This window comes from Chelonoidis abingdonii, chromosome 8, assembly GCF_003597395.2.
Source record: "Chelonoidis abingdonii isolate Lonesome George chromosome 8, CheloAbing_2.0, whole genome shotgun sequence".
NCBI lineage: Eukaryota > Metazoa > Chordata > Testudines > Testudinidae > Chelonoidis > Chelonoidis abingdonii.
Genome location: NC_133776.1, coordinates 106,010,486 through 106,033,284, shown reverse-complemented (window position 1 = coordinate 106,033,284; position 22,799 = coordinate 106,010,486). Strand labels below are relative to the sequence as shown.

Below are 22,799 nucleotides of genomic sequence, written 5' to 3'. Positions count from 1 at the left end.
AGCCTGTTAGAGGGTGAAGGACTGTCCGTCGCTGTGTCTGTACTGCTCTCAGAGCTTTGTGGGCACTAAACAAACCTTGGGAATGTCATATGAAGATCAAATGCTCAGCTGAGCATATCACTGATATCCCTGACCCGGAGAGCTTTGGCCCTCAGAGCTTCTAGGCTTTGTTGGCTTTGCTATGGGAGTTCACAACCTCTGTTAACATGTTGAATTAGTGCCATCATTGCAGCTCCTGCGGCGTGGGAGAGGGCTGGTCTGATGGTTGGCCGTCTCCTTTTGGTGATAGCTCCATGGCTGCCCCCGGTCTGCCCTCATTGGTAGCAGGTTTTGGTCCTTTGCCCCAGCAGTGCCTGCACCTGTCTGTTGTGACATCCTGTGATGATGGGGTGCTCCTATATGCCAAACATGCTAACAAGGCATCTGAACCTGGTCTCACAGGTGATTCCCCAACCATTACTGTTGTGGGTGTTCTGGAGAGGCCTTCCAGTCCTACCTTTCTATGAGTCTGTAGGCATTCTGGGATTGTTTGGGACTGTCAGTAACACCTGCCTCTGCACCCATGTGCTCTGGCATTCCCAGCCTTATGGTGAACTTCTCTGCAGGGTCAGAAGCGTCTGATGCTCTCTGAAAGCTGCTCCCGGGACTCCATAAGCAGCCAGCCGAGCTGCACAGGACTGAATTATTCGTATGGGGTGAATGCCTGGAAATGCTGGGTGCAGACAAAGTACGCTGGCGGGGAGTCCAGCAAGGGAGAGGAGCTGCGCTTTGGGCGTAAGTGTTACCTCTGCCCCAGGGATTGCTGGGGAGGGGTTGCAGCACCAGTGGGCCTGGGAAGCCTGTCCAAAGAGCTCCTGAGTCCAGCGAGCCCCAGGGACCTGTCCTCGACGCCAGCAGCCAGGCTCCTTTCTCAGCACTGAGCACTCAAACCCCCCAAGAGCTCTTGCCTGAGGTTGATCTGCTTCTGTCTCTGCAGCTAAGCCCATGCGTATCAAAGAGGATATCCTGGCCTGCACGGCTGCTGAGCTCAACTATGGTCTTGCCCAGTTCGTCAAGGAGATAACACGGCCCAACGGCGAGCGCTATGAGCCAGACAGCATCTATTACCTCTGCCTCGGCATCCAGCAGGTAGGGGGGCTCCCTTGGCCTCATGTGCTCCACCCCGACGCCAGGCAATAGGAAAGCGTGGGCATGTCTTGCACCCCTCCCTCACCCCAGTACCAGTAGGCTCTTTCCTGGGCCTCACACCCTCCCCACCCAAACCTGTACGCAGGGGCAGGGGGCTTCCCTGGCCTGCTCCACCCATGACCCCTAGTAACTAGCAACTCTTTGTGTTCTGGCTGTGTGAGGATCGCGCTGGGGGCTTTCTCTTCAGGTCTTTTTTTCCAGGCCTCTAACTCTCCTCACCTTTCTCTGAATTCCCTCTAATTCTGCAGTGTGCGTTCTGACCAGTACTAAGAACAGCCAGGCTGGGTCAGACTAAAGGTCCATCTAGCCCTGTATCCTGTCTCTGACAGTGGCCAGTGCCAGATGCTTCAGAGGGAATGAACAGAACAGGGCAATTATGTGATCCATTCCCTGTCCCAAACCCAGCTTCTGCCAGGCAGAGGGACAGCCAGATCATGGGGTTGCATCCCTGACCATCTTAGCTAATAGCCACTGATGGACCTGTCCTCCATGAACTTAGCTAATTCTTTTATGAACCCAGTTATGCTCTTGGCCTTCACAACATCCGCTGGCAATGAGTTCCACAGGGTGGCTGTGCTTTGAGTGAAGAAGTACTTCCTTATGTTTGTTTTAAACCTGCTGTCTATTAATTTTGCTGTATAAGAATGGCCATACTGGGTCAGACCAAAGGTCCATCTTGCCCAGTATCGTGTCTTCCAACAGTGGCCAATGCCAGGTGCTCCAGAGGGAATGAACAGAGCAGGGAATCATGAAGTGATCCATCCCCTGCCGCCCATTCCCAGCTTCTGGCAAACAGAGGCTAGGGACACCATCCCTGCCCATCCTGGCTAATAGCCATTGATAGACCTATCCTCCATGAACTTATCTAGTTCTTTTTTGAATTCTGTTATAATCTTAGTCTTCATAACATCCTCTGGCAAGGAGTTCCACAGGTTGACTGTACATTGTGTGAAAAAATACTTCCTTTTGTTTGTTTTAAACCTGCTGCCTATTAATTTCATTTGTTGACCCCTAGTTTGTGTGTTATGAGAAGGAGTAAACAGCACTTCCTTATTTACTTTCTCCACACCACTCATGATTTTATACAACTCTATCATATCCCCCCTTAGTCGTCTCTTCCAAGCTGAAAAGTCCCAGTCTTACTAATCTCTCCTCATACGGAAGCCGTTCCGTACCCCAATCATTTCTGTTGCTCTTTTCTGAACCGTTTCCAATTCCAATATATCTTTTGTGAGATGGGGCGATCACATCTGCATGCAGTGTTCAAGGTGTGGGCGTGCCATGGATTTATATAGAGGCAATATGATACCCTGTGGAAGAGTCTCTGCAGCAGTCTTCCTTGGTCAGGTGCATCCATGTATTCCACACAGGTGTGTGCATGCCCAGTGCACTGGAGCTGGAGAATTTAGCCTAGCTGTACCTGTAGGAGGCAGCGCTCGTGCCTCATGCTGATAGTCCCTCCCCTGGCTATTGCAGGCAGCGCAGCCTCTACCCCCTCAGTTCCTTCTTCCTGTCCAGAGCTCTGTGTGGCTCCTAATCTTGCTATGTCTTAGTGCCTTTCTCCAGTTGAGTCTAGTTAATTAGTGCACTTAGTCTGATGTGTGTTAGCATTAGTTTCAGTTAAACATTGTCCGTCACAACGATCCCCACATGCAGAGCTTGCTGTGCTTAGACAAAGCCAATGGCAGGGGGTGGTGTTCAGTTCACAAATTATTCACCAAATGGACTTAGGTAGAGAGAGATCTTGGTCTGAAGCAGCCCCTGCTTCAACAAGCCGCATGGCCTGTTTCAGCACCAAGGCCTACATGGGATCGGAAGTTGCCCTCAGGTTATGAGAGTGCTGCTGTTTCGCACTCTGGAGCTGGCGCCTCTCTCAAGAGATGGAGGAGTCACTCCCTGCTGAGTGTGCCAAGCAAGAGGTCTCGTAAGACTGATCGTGGCTGCTCCAGGTTGTGTGTGGACTCATCTGCCTCCTCCAGAAGGAGTGTGCACCAAAATGATGCGATGGAGCAGTTTCCGTCAACCTCTCCCCGGTACTGCACAGGAAGGTCAGAGACCCTGTACTGTTGTCTCCAATTTTGGCTCCGTGGCATCTGTTAAGTCCGGTACCGATGAGGGTGATGCCAGCACTGACTGTTTCTGCTTTTCTGTCCCGACTTCTCCCTTGGTCCAGGACTTTGCCAGGGCTGCATCATTTATAGCCCATTGACTGGGCAGGCAGCTGCACTGAACATAAGAATGGCCATAATGGGTCAGACCAAAGGTCAGTCTAGCCCAGTATCCTGTTGTGACGAGTTCAGTCACAAAGAGGACTTAGGACTGTCACCTGATGTGCTGGAATTACCTCTGAGCCCATTTTCCACTGCCAGCTTGAGACTCCAGAACCTTGCCTGGTTGAGTCAGACACGCTAGTCTGCTGCAACACAGACCCAGGGTTTGGTCCACTCCCCCAAAGCTGCCGACTTTAATCCAAAACCACTCAGCAAGTCACCTATTTCCAGCACCCAGACACCCAGTTCCCAAATAAATCTGTTTTACTCTGTATAAAGCTTATACAGGGTAAACTCATAAATTGTCCACCCTCTATAACATGATAGAGAGATATGCACAGCTGTTTGCCCCCCCAGTGTTAATCACTTACTCTGGGTTTACTAAGAAACAAAAGTGATTTTATTAAGTATAAAAATTAGGATTTAAGTGGTGCCAAGTGATAACAGACAGAACAAAGTAAGTCACCAAGCAAAATAAAACAAAACACATAAGTCTGAGCCTAATACATTTAGAAACTGATTACAGGTAAATCTCACCCTCAGATATGTTCCAGTAAGCTTCTTTCACAGACTAGATTCCTTTCTAGTCTGGGCACAATTCTTTCCCCAGTACAGTTCTTGTTAGTTCCAGCTCAGGTGGTAACTAGGGGATTTCTCATGACTGCAGCCCCCTTTGTTCTGTTCCATCCCCTTTTATGGCTTTGGCACAAGGCGGGAATCATTGGTCTCTCTGGGTCCCCACCCCTCCTTCTAAATGGAAAAGCACCAGGTTAAAGATGGATTCGAGTACCAGGTGACATGGTCACATGTCCTGTGAGACCCCAAGCCTTCATTCCTCCCAGCCTGACTCACATGAACACAGGAAGGCTTACAAGTAGACAGAGCCATTTACAATCAATTGTCCTGGTCAATGGGAGCCATCAATATTCTAAACCACTATTAATGGCCCACACTTTGCATAGTTACAGTAGGACTTCAGAGTTATATTTCATATTTCTAGTTTCAGATACAAGAATGATACATACATACAAATAGGATGGATATATTCAGTAGGTTATAACCTGTGTAATGATACCTTACAAGAGACCTTTTGCATAAAGCATATTCCAGTTACATTATATTCACATTTACAAACATATTTCCATAAAACATATGGAGGAGTGCAACGTCACATCTGCCTTCTGACAGTGGCCAATGAACAGAACAGGCAATCATCAAGTGACCCATCCCCTGCCGTCCATTCCCAGCTTCTGGCAAACGGAGGCTCGGGACACCATCCCTGCCCATTCTGGCTAATAGCCTATTGATGGACCTGGGGGTCTGTCAGCACCACGCACCGATGTTTCCCTTCCACAGTCAGTGGAAGTGGGGCTGGGGCTGGGACCAGGCTCATCACAAGGAACAACTCTGGCATCCTTGTTGTCAGCCTGCACTCATCGCTCTCCACTTTGGCACCATCAGTCACCTTGGTACTACTGCTGGTTTTGAGGTTGACACCACTTCCAGCACTAGAAATTATGGAGGCATACTCAGTGTTGGTGATTCTGTTTCCTCTGTCGGCCCCAGTTCCCTCTCCATTCTGGGCTATAGGTGAGTCAGACTAGTTGCTCACATGCTCAGGGCAGGTGCCACCTTGATCCCTTGAAGCCCGGGACTCCTTGGCGTCCAGGTCAGGATCTTCCTCTCGCTGTCCATCACCTGATCTGCATCAGGGGCAGTTCATGGAGCCATATCAGTACCAGGATTGTCTCGCAGTTGGGATGGGGTCCCCTGACCCGACACCTACTGGCACCAGAGCCCTATCCATACCAATGGCCTCAGTGGAATCTGTGGGATGATCCTCGATCCAGAGTTCCCTCTCCTCATCTTGCTCTAAGGTGAGATCACTGGGCAGGTCCGTGGTGGTGACTGTTGATTCACCATAGCCGCAGGTACCTGTGAGCCTTCCCCTTGCAGAGCGTCCAGAGTTGTCCCGTCCAGGCCCATCATTCCTGGAACACGATCCAGCATGGTCACAGTTAACCACTCTGTCTTTGTCTCGGACGATTCCATGGTGCCTGGATCTTCCTCTCTTTCAATACCAGAGGATTTCAAGGCATAGCAGGACCTCTTGCAGTGTGGTCTGGCTTCTTTCCTGGGTGTTCAAGCGGAGTTCCTGCAGGAGAATACCTATACGTTGTTGGATATTAGCTATCTGCCCCTGGAAGAGTCGTCCTCCCTAGGAACAGTACGCTCTGGGAATGCCAGCTTTGGTACTGCCTACTACAAAGTGTTGGAGAAATGATACTTCATTCTGGTGCAGGGATTTGATGGTTTCTATTCCTCTCCAGCCCTATATTCCCTGGTCATAACCAAGGTGAACAATAGGAACCGGCAGGGCAGATTTAAGTCCATTCCAAAGGATAAGGGCTGTGAACAGGTGGATGTGATGGGAAGAAAGATATACACCTCCTCCTCCTCCGTGCAGATACGGATTGCTAACCAGCAGGCACTGCTGTCCAAATATGACTTTGTGAACTAAATAGCTATCTCTAAGTTTGCAGACCAGCTGCCCGAAGCCTCCATTGAGAAATTCCGGGCACTTCTCTCCGAAGGCTGCTTCGTAGCTTAAGACTTAATTGCAGTCCACGCTGGATGTCATGGATGCTTTTGACCTTGCCAGTGACCATGAGAAGGGCGTCCTGGCTGCAGAATTTGGGCATTGCTCCCCATGTGCAACAAGTCATAGAGCAGTAACTCTCAAACTTTTTCACTGGTGACCCCTTTCACATAGCAAGCCTCTGTGACCCCCCCCCCCAAATTAAAAACACTTTTTTATATATTTAACACCAATATAAATTCTGGAGGCAAAGCAGGGTTTGGGGTGGAGGTTGACAGTTCACAACCCCACATGTAATAATCTCGTGACCCCCCTGAGGGGTACCGACCCCCAGTTTGAGAACCCCTGCCATACAGGATTTGCCCTTCAATGGCCGAGTGCTTTTCTTGAACAAGACAGCCAAGACTCTGCACTCCATCAAGGACTCTACGGCTTCCCTGTGGTCTTTGGGGGTATATATGCCAGCAGTGCAGAGATGCCACTAGAGTGGTCGTCAGGAGCAGCAGTATCTGCAGCACACACTTGGGCAGCCTTTCCCTCCCCAGAAACAGTGGGACTACCCCAGAAAGGTGCAGAGGTCCCAGAGGAGGAGGCATTCGGGTCTGAGGTTTGGCCAGTCAACTCGCTTTCCCCCAGTGCCACCCAAGCACCCATTTTGACTCCTTGGTCTGGAGCAGTGTTCATGTCATTGCTTCCTTCTCTCCATCCCCTCCACTTGGGGACAGGCTGCTTCACTTTCTCAGTGCTTGCAGGTTGATCACCAGCATGTGGGTCCTAAGGATCATCAGATTGGGCTATACCATCCAGTTCCTCTCCATCCCTCTTACCACTCTCCCTCTCCAGGGACCCCTCTCACAGGATACTGCTCCTCATGCAGGTTCTCTCTCTACTGGCTGCTGGAACGACGGAGTCCGGGACTCTATTCCCAGTACTTTCTGGTGCCCAAATCCAAGGGGAGGAGAGGTAAAACCCATTCTCAACCTTCACTGCCTCAACAAATATATCAGGTACATGAGGTTCTGAATGGTCACTCTATCAACTGTTCTCCGCATGGTGTCTCAGAATGACTGGTTTGCTGCTGTGGACCTTCAGGATGCTGATTTCCATGCAGCAACTTATCATAGCGAAGCACCATTTTCCAGATATGGTGCTTCCCTTTGGCCTCTCTTCTGACCCTCGGGTTTTTACTAAATGTATGGTCATGGTGACTGCATGGCACCTCAGGAAGAAAGGAATCCACATCTTCCCAGACCTGGATGACTGGTTACTGAGGGGCAGGTCCAGAGAGGAAGTCCTTTTTCACGTCAGCACTACACTGTGCATTTTTGAGCATCTGGGTCTCATTCTAAACATGAGGAAGTCAACTTTGGTTCCCACTCGGAAAATTGAATTCCTTGGGGCCCTAATAGACTCTGCAAGTTTGGGAGCATTTTTGTCAACTGGCCATTTACAGGCAATTTGCCACCATTACCGCAGTCTGCAGTCTCAGCCCTCCATGACAGCTGGGTAGTGCATTGAGGCTTTTGGGCCACATGTCCACTTCCATGCAGTTGGTACAGTTTGTGAGGTTGCATCTTTCCCCCCTTTAAATGTTTCTCGGGACAGTTTACTATCCAACTCTTCACTCTTTGGACAGATTGGTCCGTCTCCCTCCACTGGTCCTGGATTCCTTGCAGTGGTGGACACTTCCAGAGAATGTTTGTCAGGGCTTTCCCTTCGTCTGGCCCTTACAACTCAGGTCTGTTGTCACAGATGCTTCCCTGATGGTCTGGGGAGCGCATCTGGGGTTGCTGAAAGTTCAAAGTCTGTAGTGGGAACAGGGGCCTCACTGCATATCAATGTGCTGGAGCTTCAGGCCATCTATGATGCCTGTCACACTTTTCGGGGCCGTATCAGGGCTCAGTGGTTCGCATACTAACAATACCACCGTGTTGTATTATGTGAACAGGCAAGGGGGAGCATACTCCAGGGTATTCTGCCAAGAGGCAATCAGGCAGTAGCAGTTTTCCACTGAGGAGAGGATCACTCTTATAGATGAGCACTTGCTCAGGGTGTGGAATTATCTCGCAGACCACCTCAGCAGGAATTTTTCCCTGAGTCATGAGTGGTTCCTGAAGATGTGTCCTCTGGTTTATCTTTGCAGCTTGGGGCATTCTGGCGATCGACCTGTGCTAATGCCATCTGTTCTGTTCTGTTCTGTTCTAGAGGGGGCCTCAGTCCAGGCTGCGTGTCCGACGCTTTCCACCTTAGCTGACAGTCTCTTTTTCCTGATCTCAACCCTCTCACAGGTCATCCTCAAGCTGAAGGTGGATCAGGCCAAACTCATTCTCATGGCCCCAGCATGACCGAGGCAGTGCTGGTTCTCTGGCCTTCTCACACTGTCAGACCCCTTCCTCTCTATCCCAGCCTACTCACTCAGAATCATGGCTGCACCTTGCATCCCAGGATTAGCTCCCTGCATGCCATGGCATGGCTGAACCAGGAGAAAGTGTGGTGTTCAGCCACTCTTCAACAGGTCCTGTTCAACAATAGAAGGCCCTCTGCCAGAATGGCGTATTCGGTGAAATTGAATGGTTTTCAGTGTGATGGCTGAATTTCACAGCCCAGTCTAGGACATCTTGGAGTACTTGCGGCACCGTCAGTCATTGGGTCTTGTGCTTAGCTCATTGAGAGTGCGTCTTGCAGCGATATCAGCATTTCATCCCCCTCATTCAGGGAACATTAGTCTTCTCCCGTGCCATGGGGGCAAAATTCGTATAAGGGCTTCTTTGTCTCCATGCACTGGTCTGAGAGCCAGTTCTCCTTGGGACCGTAATGTGGTCCTAGCAGCTTTGATGGGACCTCCATTCAAACCCCTGGCATCTTGTTCCTTTCTGCTTTTGTATCAGGAGACTGAGTTCCTGGTAGCGATAATATCCACACGGAGAGTCTGTGAGTGGCAGGCTCTGATGGCAGAGCCTCCTTATATGCAGTTCTTCATGGACAAAGTGACTTTACGATCACACCCAGCGTTTTTGTCTGAAGTAATTTCTCAGTTTTATTTGAACCAGGCAGGATATTTGCCTGTGTTCTTCCCGAACCTGCATTCACTTCTGGAGGAGCAGCCTCTTCATCCATTAGATGTCAGACGATGTCTAGCCTTCTGTCTGGACACAACTAAACCGTTTTGTGCCTCGCCTCACCTGTTTGTGTCATATGCAGATCACATTAAGGGTCAGGTGCTCTTGTCACAGATGATTTCTAAATGGATAATGTCCTGTCTCAAGACTGCATATGAAATAGCTTTGGCTATGCCTCAGTGGGTGCGAGTGCATTCCATGAGAGCACAAGCAACATCAATTGCGTTCCTCAGTGACATCTGTGTTGGATATTTGCAGAGCTGCTCTGGGGTTGTTGATACGTACCTTTAAAAACCATTATGCCATTACCATATCTTCCAGGGCAGATGCAAGTTTTGGTAGATGGTCCTGTGATCCTTGTGTACGTAGACTCCAAGCCCTGTCTCCCTGGGGTGTGCAGGGGGGTGTATTACCTCTTGGAAGCCCATTAAGTGGAATACACAGCTGCATGTACTCGAAGAAGAAGAAATGGTTCCTTCCTGTAACTGGCTTTTCGAGATGTGATGCAGACATGAATTCTACAAGTCACCCTCCGTCCCCTCTGCATCAGAGTCCAGTCTCTGGGTGTTCAGTGCAAAGGAACTGAGGCGGGGTAGGGCGCAGCCACCTTAGATAGCCGGGGCGGGAGTTTTGAGCATGAGGCACGAGTGCTGCCTTCTATGGGTAATGCTAGGCAAAATTCTCCAGGGCACGCACCAAGTGAAATACACGTCTGCATCACACTTCCAGTACAGAACAATTTCATCCTGTACCCATCACTGCTTTCTCCCTTCACTGACCATGTGTTCTCTCCCTTCTAGTACCTGCTGGAGAACAACCGGATGGTGAATATCTTCACAGACCTTTACTACCTGACCTTCGTGCAGGAGCTGAACAAGTCCCTGAGTGGCTGGCAGCCCACACTCTTACCAAACAGTACGTGTCCCAGGGCCGCATGCTCCTTTATTAGCAGCCACTAAGGTCAAGCTCTCAGGCCTGGCTGGAGTTGGTCAAGCAGGGGCCAACTTTGCCGCCCCCTCCACCCCCCCGGGATGCTTCCTGGGGAAGTTTGCCATGGGAGGCAAGTGGATTCTTGAATCCTCCTGAGGACACAGAGCCAGGCCTGCCTACTGTTCTTCCTGGAGGGGGAAGGCCACTGCTCCTGCTGCATCTTGGAGCCTCATGTAACCTCCCCCCAGGACACCACACCAGAGCTGGGCCAGGGATTGTCAGCAGTTGGGATTCAGCATCTCAGGCTGACTGAGGGTTGAGTCCGGGCTAGCGGGTGCCTGTGGAAACCACATTATCTGTCCAGATACAACAGGGGACTCTCCATCCAGCCCCTTTGGAGCAGGTTGCTGCTTTCCATAGCAGGGGAAGGCCCTGCCCCAGTCTTTGGGAAGCACTGTGTCAGACCAGGGGGCTTATGAATCTTTGTCTCCTTCCCAACTCCCAGGCCAGGGGGTTTGTGACCTCCCTGGCTTCCTGGCATAATCCAAGCAGTAACAGAGCCATTCCAGGGCGCTCGGCCCCCGGTTAGACACCTACATAAGGGCCATGCTTTCCCTAGTGCTTGGCAGCCAGAGGGCACCCCCATTTGGGCCCCATGCTGGGTGCCCTTGTCTCCATGTACCCTGATAGCGGTCGAGCTAACTGACCCAGCATCTTGCCTGCTAGGGGAGGCTCTTGGGCTGGAGCAGTTTGCCTTGGTTTTGCATGGGAGTTGCCTGATCCTGTCCTGCCTGCTGCTGTTTCTTTCCTTCTGATTGTATTAGCACATGCAGCTGTGTGTGACACTCAGTACCGAGGCGGGGGGCCCTTGGTTTGGTCTGCGGCTGGCTTGCACCAGTTTTGCTGTGGTGGGTTAACCTAGGTTGGGTCATGGCTAGGGAGGGTACAGTGGGATAGCTCCCAGCCTGGTGTCCGCCAGCGCTGCAAGCATGACTCCTCTGGCTGTTCCATCTGGACTGGGCACTTCGCAGGGCAAGGTGTTGTCCTGCCACTGAGCCAAGCTCCCTCTGCCCAAGGCAGGGAGAGAGATCCAGGGGAGGACTCCTGTGCCCTGGCTGATGGTCCCCTGACACACATGGCTGAAGCTGGGCCGGTGGTGGCAGCCACATCCCCTCCAGTCTCCCTGCCAGGTCAGACCTTGCCAGGGAACCCGCAGCATGCCAGATGCTTGTGACCCAGCTTCTTCCGCTGTGTGCTTGCAGACACGATCTTCTCCCGTGTGGAGGAGGAGCATCTCTGGGAGTGTAAGCAGCTGGGGGTGTACTCCCCCTTTGTCCTCCTCAACACCCTCATGTTCTTCAACACCAAGTTCTTCGGCCTGCAGACTGCGGAGGAGCACATGCAGCTGTCCTTCACCAATGTGGTACGCCAGTCCCGCAAGTGCACTACAGCCCGGGGCACCACCAAGGTGGTGAGCATCCGCTACTACGCCCCCGTCCGGCAGAAAAAAGGGCGAGGTAGGGGCCTGCGCATGTCTGTCTCCCCGCCCCTGCCCCGCATGTGCACTGCTCTGACTTGGTCTCTCTCTGCAGACAGCAGTTCTGGGAAGCGGAAGCGAGAGGAGGAGCTGCCGATCCTGGAGCAGCGGGAGAACAGGATGAACCCACTCCGGTGCCCAGTCAAGTTCTATGAATTCTATCTCTCCAAATGGTGAGTCTCTCGGGGATAAGGAGCCACCGCCCATCTGCTGGGGCGTCCCCTGTTCTCCTGCAGCCCTGTGTGCCCAGTCTGGTCCCTCGCCTGGCTGGAAGAACATTGCGGAGCGGCCCGAGGCTGCCCCTGACATGTGCTGCCTTTGCAAAGAGCTGTGTAGAGCACTGACTGCCAGGGTCCTGCCAGTGAAGCAGGAGGCATGGAGAGCGCGTCTCCAGGGGTTGGTTTCTCACATCCCCAAGTCCCAGAGTGCTGTGATCACAGCCCTGGGGCTGAGTAACTCGTCTCAGTGGGCACCGTCCCTCTCTCCCCTTGGATTGGCAGGAGGAGGTGGCTGTGGTGCGTCGGGATCCCCCACTCCTGCCTGCTATGAGCATGGTCCCAGGTCACCTTGGGAGTGGAGTTCCAAGCCCAGCTCATGGGCCCTTCCCCGCAGGAGGACGAGCAGTGCCCTAAGTGCTAGTGCCTCCTTTACAGACCCTCAGACCAGGGGGCTCTAGAACTCTCTGTCTCCTGGGTGAATGGGGGGGCACCAGGGCTCACTGGGCCCCTGGAGGACTTGCTGGGTTCCAGGTCAAGAGGGAAGGACCCTGTGGGCTCAGGGTGGCTGAGGAGGCCAGGGCTTTCTGGCCTCTAGGTTGAGGTTCACTCTGCCCCTCTCTTGCCACAGTCCAGAGAGCCTGCGGAACCGGAACGACATCTTCTACCTGCAGCCAGAGCGGTCGTGCATTGCAGAGTCACCTCTCTGGTACTCAGTCATCCCCATGGACAGGAGCATGCTGGAGAGCATGCTGAATCGCATCCTGGCCGTCCGGGAGATCTACGAAGAGCACAGCCGGGGCAGCGGCCTAGAGGAGGACATGGACTGAGCGCAGGGCAAGGCTGGAGCATGGGCAGGTGGCACCCAGAGCCCGCTGGGCTGGGTCTGCTCTGGCCTGGGAAGGCGTCTCCCCTGCTCTTCCTATCTGGCCAGGGTTGCGGCATGTGAATGTGGCATGGCATGGCATGGGGGTGTAATGCCGCTCCCAGCCCTGCAGACTTGGTAGCGCTGTCCAGCTCAGTGCGTGTAGGACTCTGAACATCCCTGCCTGATGCTAGTAACATGCCGTCTCCTTCCCGCACCAGCCCCCTGGCACCCAGGCCGTACCTGTGCTCTGCGTGACTGGGCCAGCGTCCCACTTCCCCCACCTGTCTTCCCAGGGGTGGAGATAGGGAGCCAGTCCCTCTCCCAGCCAAGAGCCCCAGAGGGCACTGGCCTGATGAGCCCTGCCTGTCCCCTCTCCCCAGGGCTGTTCTCAGTCTACCCCTGCCTGGTGTAACATGAATGCCAGGCTGTGGGGCCATGGGGACAGGCTGGGCCCAGCAGCTGGCACAGGAGGCCCTGAACTTACAGTCAGCTCCATGCCCAAGCAGCAGGAGTGGGGAAATAAGCCATGCTCAGCACGCAGGGCTCTGGGAGGAGCTGTGCCAGCCAGGGTAGCAGGACCATTCCCAGACGCTGACTCTTGTGGGCTGGAGAGGGCTGCGTTCCCAGAGGGGCCTGGCTGTGCTGTCTCTGGCTCATCTCATTCTCCTCAGCAGCAGCGCAGAGCTCACTGCCCAGGGGGCTCCTGGGATCTCCCTTCCCCAGCTCTGCATTAGCTGTGGCTTCACTCTGCATTGTGCACTCACAACAGCCACTGGGGGCCATTGAAGGTCTGAATTCTGCATCGGGCATGGGAGCCCAGGGGCATCCTCGCTGCCAGAGCTGACAAGCATGGGCCCCTCCCTTCCTCCCTGCCCCTCAAGCTGCAGCAGAATGGACTGTGCCCCCGTTGCTATCCTGACACTATCAGATGGAGGAGGTAGCTCTGTGCCTGGACTCTGCTGCTGGGCCCGTCTCCTCCAAGCCGGCATTAGACTGAGAATCCTGCTGGGCCGTGCCAGGCCAGAACTTGCAAGCAGTGGAGGGGGGCCGCAGGCCGACGGGGGAGTGGAGCCCGCCTGGGTCTCTCCACTCACCCAGCTCCTGCCCCAGCTTTGCTGTTCCCTTCTGGCTCCCTCCCCTTGGTGTTATGATTTTTTTATCAGCTGTCAATGGGACTCGGCACTGTCTGTTGAGTCTGTATATATTGTTCTGGGACCTGGCCTGGGGCCCTCTGTCTCCATGTCAAGAGTGAGCCAGTCACCGGTCTTGTTGTAGTGCTAATGGGGCATTAGGCTAACCTTGTGTCTCTAGAAACCATTCATTTCAAATAAAGACCCAAAAACCTGCCGGCAGCTGCTGTCCTTAATCCACTGAAGGGCAGAACAGGGGCTGCCTCTGCTCCAGAGAGGAGGCTGGGGCCGCTGCCCCCTTGCCTGTCTCAAGGGCTCAGTCATCAGGGAGTTATGCTTGATCCTTGCCCCCGCCATCCATTCCAGGGTCTGTGACAGGGTAGGATCACCTGCCAGGGCACCCTACCCAGCAGCTAGGAGCTGTAATTCCCAGCATGGGTCGACGTGCTAACTCTGCCTGAGCTAGAACCTAAACCTGTGTGGCCATGGTGGCCTGTCACTTCTGGCATTAGAATCTATGAACCGTGGTGGGAGCAGCCCTGGCCTGCACTAGGGGGGGATGGAGGGATGGCCTTCCTGCCTCCATGTCCTATGAGCTAAGCAGGGAGTGGCCAGGCTGTGCCCTTGAGGGCGTGAGGGACACCCTGTGTGCAACACAGCCTTCTCCAACCTGACCAGTCCTGCATGGGACCAGAGGAGAGTGTGGACAGGAGACAGCCAAGCAGCCCTAGGTCCAGGTTCACGGAGCCTCCCTGCAATGAGATGAACTTGATCAAGTGCTGGGGGGCTGAAATGAATGGTGGGGCCTGCAGGCGCCGTCTCTCCAGCTGCTGTCGGCCTTGGAAGAAGGTTCCTCAGCTAGCCTTGGTTCCAGCTGCAGTGGTGGTCCCTTCCCTGTGTCACTTGGCAATCATGGTAAAACCTGCAATGATCTCCCTGCCCACGTGCCCGTCCCAAGGCTAAGGCAAGCGACCAGAGGATGAGACAGAACTGCAATCCAGAGGTCGCTTCCTTGTAATGTAGCCCAAGCCTGGATCCTTCTCTCCTTGTCCCCACAGCAAAGCCCAGGAATCCTGATGGCTGCAGGGAGGGGCCGCTCCCATTCAGTGCAGAGCAAGGGCCTGGATCCTTCTCAGGAAGAGCACAAAGACTGTCCAGCAGGAAGTTCCCTTCCTGCCCCTGCAGTGTGGCCCTGCACGCAGATACCCTGGGCAGGGGCAGAGAGAGAGGCAGCTTAGGACTGAATTCCCCTCTCCTGTACCTTGGCTATGGGACAATGTGCCTGCTCTTTACAGAGCTCATGTCATCTTGTTCCACTTTTCACAAGAGAGAAAATTCAGTCACATCACAGTAAGGGGTGCCCAAATACAGGTCCAGTGCAGCCTTGCCAGGAGCCCAACAGCTGTAGCTGCTGCTGAAACCTCAACATCACCTGAACATCACAGCTGCAGTCTTTGCTTTCCCACACGTGTTGATGGCTTGAGAGTCACCCCGGCTCGGGCGTGGGGCTGGGGAGGGAGCCATGTGGCTAGGATGCAGCGGCAGTGGGTCCTAGGCCTTCCTGCTCGGAGCAGCACCATCTTCCCTGACAGGCTGTTAAAGCAGTAGCCTGCAAAACACATCGAGCTGGGACCCAGGTGCGTGGCAAAGGCTATGTCCATTCCCATTCTCCTTGCTAGGGCCTGGAAGGTCTCTTGGCCCTGAGCAGCCACCTACTCTTAGTCTGCTGGGGCCTTCCTAAGCTCTGTTACTACCCAGGAGCAGAGGTCAGGCTGGGGGGAGGGCGGAGGCGGCTCTCCACCCAGAAAAGGGGGAACACCAGTGTCACATGGGGAAGGAAAAGCTACAGGCCCTGCCTGCGTCCTATCAAGTATAGAGCATTTACCCCCGTTGGCTCCCAGCCCACGCCCTGCCTCCTACCCCTGACAGCCACAAGGCTGCTGCAGAGCCACCGAGGGGAGAGGGCTTGAGTTGTGCACGTCTGGCCTAGGCCTCAGACTCCCGGACACGTGTCTGTATTATGGGCCCAGTATTTCCATGGTGGGGACAACATGGCATCCATGGAAACACAACAGGCTCCTGAGCTGAGCTGTGCTCCCCATGATGCAGCCTCGTGGTAACGGTGCTTGTTTGGTACAAGAGCCCCCTTCCCCTGCCCATCAGCCCTGGGCCAGTGCAGGGCTGGGCCGCCTCATTAAACAGCCAAGTCACTGGGTCTAAGCTTAGTGCTGGACTTACTGGACCTGCTGCCCTGCTGCAATAGTTCTTCCATGACCAGGCCCTGGTTGCCTGTCTCGCAGCTGCTCCGTGCTGCACAGCTGTCCCTGCCTGCTGAGGGAGCAGCTTGGCTGGCGTAAGGCTGCAATGGAAGGCTGGGGTCAGCGTCATGGGGAAGGCTGTAGGGTGCAGGACAGTGGGGAATGTGGTGGTCGCTTGTTTCTCTGGGAGCGTTGGAGCTGGCCTTGGAGTTGGGTGCCCGACAGTGGTCGGCTGCCAGCCTCTGCCTGCACTTGGTGAAGCTCAGGTGGTACATTTCTATCAGGTTGAGGAGCAGAGACAGGCATGCCACCCCCGTCATGAAGAGGATAAAGATGGTCTTGGTGGGCTGGGCTATGTAACAGTTGACCGTGTTGGGGCAGGGCCAGTGTTTGCACGTGTAGAGGGGCTTTAGTTCGAACCCATACAGTGCGTACTGGCCCCAAATGAAGCTCACCTCAAAGAGCATCTTAAAGACAATGTTGCAAATATACGTCCTCAGAATGGCACCCTGCAGGTGGATTTTGCCACCAACATCTTTGATGGAAGGTTTATGCTGCACCAGGGGTTCCTGCTGGGCCCCCCAAATCTCCTCTCACTGCTGCTCCTCCACCATGCACACCAGATGCAGGATGTGGCCCAGGTAGACGAGGCTGGGGGTGGAGACGAAGATGATCTGCAGCACCCAGAAGCAGATGTGGGAGATGGGGAAGGTTTCGTCATAACAGACGTTCTGGCAGCCTGCCTGCTTGGTGCCGCAGGAGAAGCCCGACTCTTCATCCCCCAGACTTTCTCGGCAGCTGCCCCCAAGACAAGGATACGGAAAATGAACAGGACAGTGAGCCAGACCTTCCTCACCACCGTGGAGTGCTCCTGAGCACTCTCCAGAAGCCTCCCTAGCAGGTTCCAGTCACCCATGAGTGCAAATACCGGCTCATCCTAAAAGAGAGGAACACGCCTAGATGTCGGCATCCCAGAGACTCCAGCACCCTGCACTGCTCCAGACCTGTGAGAAGCTAGCATGGGGGCACCCAGCACTGGGCACGTCCCTACGGCAGAGCCCTCCCCGGTTCCCATTGCACACTCCCACATCTGGAGCTTCCTCCCTGGGGTCCCAGAACAGCAATGCCTGACAGCCAGATACAGCTCACAGCCATGCTTGTCGTTTTCTGCCAGGGATGTGTTTGTAAAAGCCATGTGCTTGACTTGAGAGCAAAGCCAGGGCAGAGAGCGGGTTAACCTGAGGCTACCTGAGCCCATCAGCTACCTGTAGCTGCAAAATCCCTCCAGGATTAACCCATTTGGCCCCAGTATCCCGCTTTAAGAGCACTGATTGCTGGGGACTGGCTACACTGACAGCACTGGGCTGTAGCCCTTTCACTGCTGGAGACTGGCTCTGAGGTGGCCCCAAGTTCAGCATGGCTCAGCTCTGTTCCTAGCTCTGCAGCAGCTTCTCAGGGCAGCTGGAAATCAGTAGCCTCCTGAACAGAACAGCTGAGCAGGTGGCTGGGCAGTATGGGGGAGCCTGCACTGCGCTTCCTCTTCTAGGGGTTAACTCACGTTGAAAGCTCCAAGGCTAGAGTTCAAGGCAAAGCCATTTTGCTCAAGCCCTTTACCTGGTGCTTGCAAAACACTGCACCAGGAACTTGTCCTGCACCACAGGCAGCTATGGCAGATGTCCAGCCCAAAGCTGCTCCCCATGCAGCCAGGGCCACACGAGGGCAAGGCTGGGGCGAAGGTCCGGGGTTTCTCCCACAGACCAATGGAGGGCAGGGTCAGGGCCCATCTGTGCACGTTGGAGGAGACACCAGTGCCTAGTGCATTTGGCAGCTGCCATGAGACCACAGGCCAGGCAAAAGGTGAAGAAACCCCCTCACTGTTTGCAGATCCTGTGGCTGTGGAGGCAACTCAGCTGCCCTGTGCCTCTTGGGTAGTAGATCCCCGCAGCCGCAGCAGGACGTGTCCCAGCACCTCTTCCGGGGGGCAGAGGTGTCCGGCTGGTCTCTGGCAAGGGGCAGGCGTGTGAGTCTGTCTGTCTGCCCAGCATGTTGGAGCAGGCGCTTCATTGCTGTCACCATGACTGACAGTGGAAACAACCACTGGGAAATCTTTTTACCTCTTTATTTTTGGCTTGAGCATGTTTCTAAATATAATCCCTACTGCAGGGAAGGGTGTAGGGGCAGCAAGGGGGGAGAGCTCTCTGTGACTGAGCCCAAGCAATTCCATGGCTCTGGACGCCTCAATGCCATTGAAGGGTCGTTTTCCTGACCGACCTGCCCCATGCGCTGCTGGGCCTGGGGGCCTCTGCAAATGCCCTGGCTCTGACGCCATCCTCACATGGTGCCTTGGTCTCCTCCATGTGGCTGCCCGGTGCCCAAGGATGGAAGACTCTGCCTGAATTTGGGGGGAGCATGCCCCAGTGTGAGGGGGCGGCTAATGCAGCCCCTGGCGCATCTCCGCTCACCTGGCCAGCTGGGGTGCACTCCAGTCAGAGCCCTGTGCTGTAGCTGCATGACAAAGCTCAGCGGACCAGGGCCCCCTGAGATCCTGCACAGGGAGGGGTGGAAGCTTGCAAAGCCCTCGCTGCAGTGGGGGCAGGGCATGCAGTGTAGCCATGCTCCCTTGTTAATATTTATAGTGTAGAGGTGGAGTTAACTGCCCCTCCCTCCCCCAGTTTGTAGAAGCTCAGAGGGCAGGGGACTGGGCGGATGGGGTTCCACGGCTCAGCCTGCCCAGTGAGATCTGTGAAACACCAGACTTGTCCCCAGCACAAACCCTGTCCTGGGCCAGCTGTGGGATGGCCCCCTCTGCCTGTCCCAGGGCTCAGCCTGCCCAGGGAGATCTATGAGATCAGCTGTCCTGGGCCAGCTGTGGGATGGCCCCCTCTGCCTGTCCCAGGGCACAGCCCGGCTACGTGCCCACACGTTGCACCTCCAGCAGCAGGGACACCAAGTCCAGGCACCAGGGATACCTCCTGCAGTGACTGTTCTGACCACTGGCTAATAGCCATTGATGGACCTGTCCTCCAGGAACGTTCCTCATTTCTTTTGTGAACCAGTTATAGTTTTGGCCTGCTCAACATCCCCTGGCAACAAGTTCCTATATTGACTGTGTATTGTGTGAAGAAATACTTCCTTGTGTAGTTTTAAGCCTGCTGTCTAGTAATTTCATTGGGTGCCCCCTGGTTCTTGTGCTATGAGAAGGGATAAATAACACTTCCTCATTCGCTTTTTCCACATCAGTCATGATTTTATAGACATCTATCAACTCGACCCTTAGTCGTCTCTTTTCTGAGAGACAGTCCCAGGCTTTTTAATCGCTCCTCATATGGAAGCTGTTCCATACCCCTAATCATTTTTGTTGCTCTTCTCTGCACCTTTTCTAATTTTAATATATATTTTTTTAGATGGGGTGACCAGATGTGGGTGTACCATGGATTTATATAGTGGCAATATGATTTTTACTTTCTTATTAGCTATCCCTTTCCATTGGTTCCTAACATTCTGTTCACTTTTTTTGACTGCTGATGTGCATTGAGTGGATGTTTTCAGAGCACTATCCACAATGACTCCAAGATCTCTTTCTTGAGCAGTAACAGTTTATTTAGACCTCATAATTTTATATGGATAGTTAGGGTTATGTTTTTCGCTCTACATCACTTTGCACTTATCAACATTGAATTTCATCTGCCATTTTGTTACCCAGTCAACCAGTTTTGTGAGATCTCTTGGTAACTCTTTGCAATCTGCTTTGGACTTAACTATCTCGAGTAAGAAGGAATTTCCCCCAGGTCAGGCTGGCAGGGACCTTGGGTTGTTTGCCTTCCTCTGCAGCCTCAGGGGAGATATCTCTGGGTCTGTGTCGCTGACTCATTTCCCTGCCATTGCTGGGGCCTCAGGCACTCCCCCCCCCCCGCCCCTCGATCTCTGCCTATGGGCTCCTGTGGGCCAACTGCAGCTGCTGGGTGGGGCTGGTGTAACTGCAAAAACTGCAGCAGGTGTAGTGTATTAAACTGCTCTCCATAGGAATGTGCTACTGGTAGCAGTTACTGAAAGCCTAGGTTGCATTTCCCTCCTTTGTTTATGAGACAGTCATGGGAGACGGTATTAAAGGCAAGATAGACCACATCTACCACTTTCCCCCATCCACAAAGCTTGTTACCCTGTCAATGAAAACTACCAGGTTGGCTTAACACGATTTGTTCTTGACAAATTCATGCTGTTACTTATCACCTTATTTTCTTCTAGATGTTTGCAAACTGATTGCTTAATTATTTGCTCCATTATCCTTCTAGGTACAGAAGTTAAGCTGACTGGTCTGTAATTCCCCAGGTTGTCCTTATTTCCCTTTTTATAGCTGGGCACTAGATTTGCCCTTTTCCAGTCATCTGGAATCTCTCCCATCCTCCATGACTTTTCAAAGATCATTGCTAATGGCTCAGATATCTCCTCAGTCAGCTCCTTGAGTATTCTAGGACACATTTCATCAGGTCTTGGTGACTTGAAGACATCTAATTTGTCTAAGTAATTTTTAACTTGTTCTTTTCCTATTTTTGCCTCTAGTCCTACCTCATTTTCACTGACATTCACCATGTTAGGTGTCCTGTCGCCACCAACCTTCTTGGAGAAAACCAAAACAAAGATGTCATTAAGCACCTCTGCCATTTCCACATTTTCTGTTATTGTTTTTCCCCTTGTTGAATAATGGGCCTACCCTGTCCTTGGTCTTCCTCTTGCTTCTAACGTATTTGCAGAATGTTTTCTTGTTACCCTTTATGTCTCTAGCTAGATTGATCTCGTTTGGCACTTTGGCCTTTCTAATTTTGCCCCCACAGACTTGTGTTATTTGTTTATATTCATCCTTTGTAATTTGACCGAGTTTCCACTTTTTGTAGGACTCTTTTGATTTTTAGATCATTGAAGATCTGGTTAATACAGGGTGGTCTCTTGCCACACTTCCTGTCTTTCCTATCCAGTGGGATAGTTTGCTCTTGTGCCCTTAATAATGTCTCTGAAAAACTGCCAATGGTCTTCAATCGTTTTTCCCCTTAGACTTGCTTCCCTGGGATCTTACCTACCAACTCCCTGCATTTGCTAAAGTTGCCTTCTTGAAATCCATTGTCTTTATTGTGCTGTTCTCTCTCTTACCATTCCCTCGAACAGTGGTTCCCAAACTGGGGTTTGCAAAATGTTACAGGGGGTTCTCAGGAAAAAATTCCCTAATGGCAGACAGAGCTGTCCCTAGGTACCCTGGGCAGCCTGGGGCCAGCAGCAGCCCAGAGCCCCTGGACCTCCAGGAGCTAAGCAGATCAAAGCAAGCTAGGGTGACCAGATGTCCCAATTTTATAGGGACAGTCCCAATTTTGGTGTTTTTTTCTTATATAAGCTCCTATTCCCCCCTGGTCCCCTCCCCCCGATTTTTCACATTTGCTGTCTGGTCACCTTAAAGCAAGTATATCTATCACACTGTGGAGATTTAAACTTCAAAAATCCTTATAAGAAATGAAAAGGGAGGTGGATGTTTTTTGCTGTTTTTTTTAAATTAATTTTTAAAACAATACTAGCTGCCTAGTTATTATGAAGAACAAGTTTAAGTTTTATTGTAATGTGCATTGTTTCCCTGGATTGCTCAAAACCTGAATGCTTGTGTAGGAGGAACTCTTTGAGTTGGCTTCTTAAATACCTTCATGCTGTTTCACATCTGATACTCCTTGATGAAACCTAGGAGCCTTGTACCGTACGACTGGAGAATTGCTTACGTAGTTCCTATCTTCAAGAAAGGGAAAAAAAGTGATCCGGGTAACTATAGGCCTGTTAGCTTGACGTCTGTAGTATGTAAGGTCTTGGAAAAAATTTTAAAGGAGAAAGTAGTTAAGGACATTGAGGTCAATGGTAATGGGATTGAATTGGCAACATGGATTACTAAGTGATAAGTGCCAAACCAACTGATCTCCTTCTTTGAGAAGGTGACGATTACTTAACAAGGAAATCGGGAATCTAATTTACCTCGATTTCAGTAAGGCGTTTGAAGCGGTTCTACACCATGGGGACTGTTAGTTTAATTGGCAAAGATGAGAGATATGAAGTTGTAAGGTGGATAAGAATGGTTAAAGGGAACCCTAGCGGGTCGTACTGAGGGTGAACTGGCAGGTGAGGAAGGAGTTACTAGTGGAGTCCCTCAAGGACGTTTTTGACCGTCTTATTTAACCTTTTTTATTACTGACCTCGGACAAAGAGCGCGAAGGCTAATAAAGTTTCGGATGACAGCGAAGGGGGGTATTTGCTAACAGGAGAAGGACCGGTGATCTATACAGGAAGATCTGGAGCCACCTTGATAAACTGGGATAATAGTAATAGGATGAAGATATTAATAGTGAAAAGTCAAAGGATCTGACTTAGGGATTAATTAAATAGAAATTTTAGCTGATTAATACGTTGGGACTGAATCAGTTGGAAATCAAAGGGAGGATGAAGGAAACTGGGGTATTGGTTGAGTAGCAGATGTCTATGAGCCGCCAATGCGATATGGCCGTATAAAAAGCATAATGCGGTTTTAGGTGCATCAGGCAGGTATTTCCAGCAAGGATTAAGGTGAGTACCATTATAAAGGCCTGGGAGACCCCACCTGGAAATTGTGCAGTTCTGGTGTCCATGTTTAAGAAGGATGAATTCAAAACTGGACAGGTTA

At 52.4% G+C, this 22,799-nt stretch overlaps 2 protein-coding genes across 6 annotated transcripts in view; one reads left to right on the top strand and one right to left on the bottom strand.

Annotated features, from left to right (window-relative positions):
* The window catches only part of ZMYM3 (zinc finger MYM-type containing 3), a 50,821-nt gene extending 36,748 nt beyond the window's left edge, over positions 1-14,073 (top strand). For 4 of the 5 annotated variants that reach the window (XM_032794888.2, XM_032794890.2, XM_075068926.1 and 1 more), the window contains 6 exons: positions 606-774; positions 977-1,128; positions 9,977-10,091; positions 11,369-11,623; positions 11,699-11,816; positions 12,490-14,073. In XM_032794888.2, the coding sequence (XP_032650779.1) occupies positions 606-774; positions 977-1,128; positions 9,977-10,091; positions 11,369-11,623; positions 11,699-11,816; positions 12,490-12,688 (1,008 nt within the window). In that variant the 3' untranslated portion in view covers positions 12,689-14,073. The remainder of the gene's footprint in view (positions 1-605; positions 775-976; positions 1,129-9,976; positions 10,092-11,368; positions 11,624-11,698; positions 11,817-12,489) is intronic. The other variant, XM_075068929.1, reaches the window with a different exon arrangement.
* Positions 14,074-14,169: 96 nt separating this feature from the next.
* LOC116833391 (gap junction alpha-3 protein-like) lies at positions 14,170-18,235 on the bottom strand. Its single transcript, XM_032794896.2, is given in 2 exon segments — positions 14,170-16,895; positions 16,898-18,235. Coding segments are annotated over 2 exon segments (978 nt in total). The 5' UTR covers positions 17,031-18,235; the 3' UTR covers positions 14,170-16,050.
* Between the last annotated feature and the right edge of the window lie 4,564 nt (positions 18,236-22,799).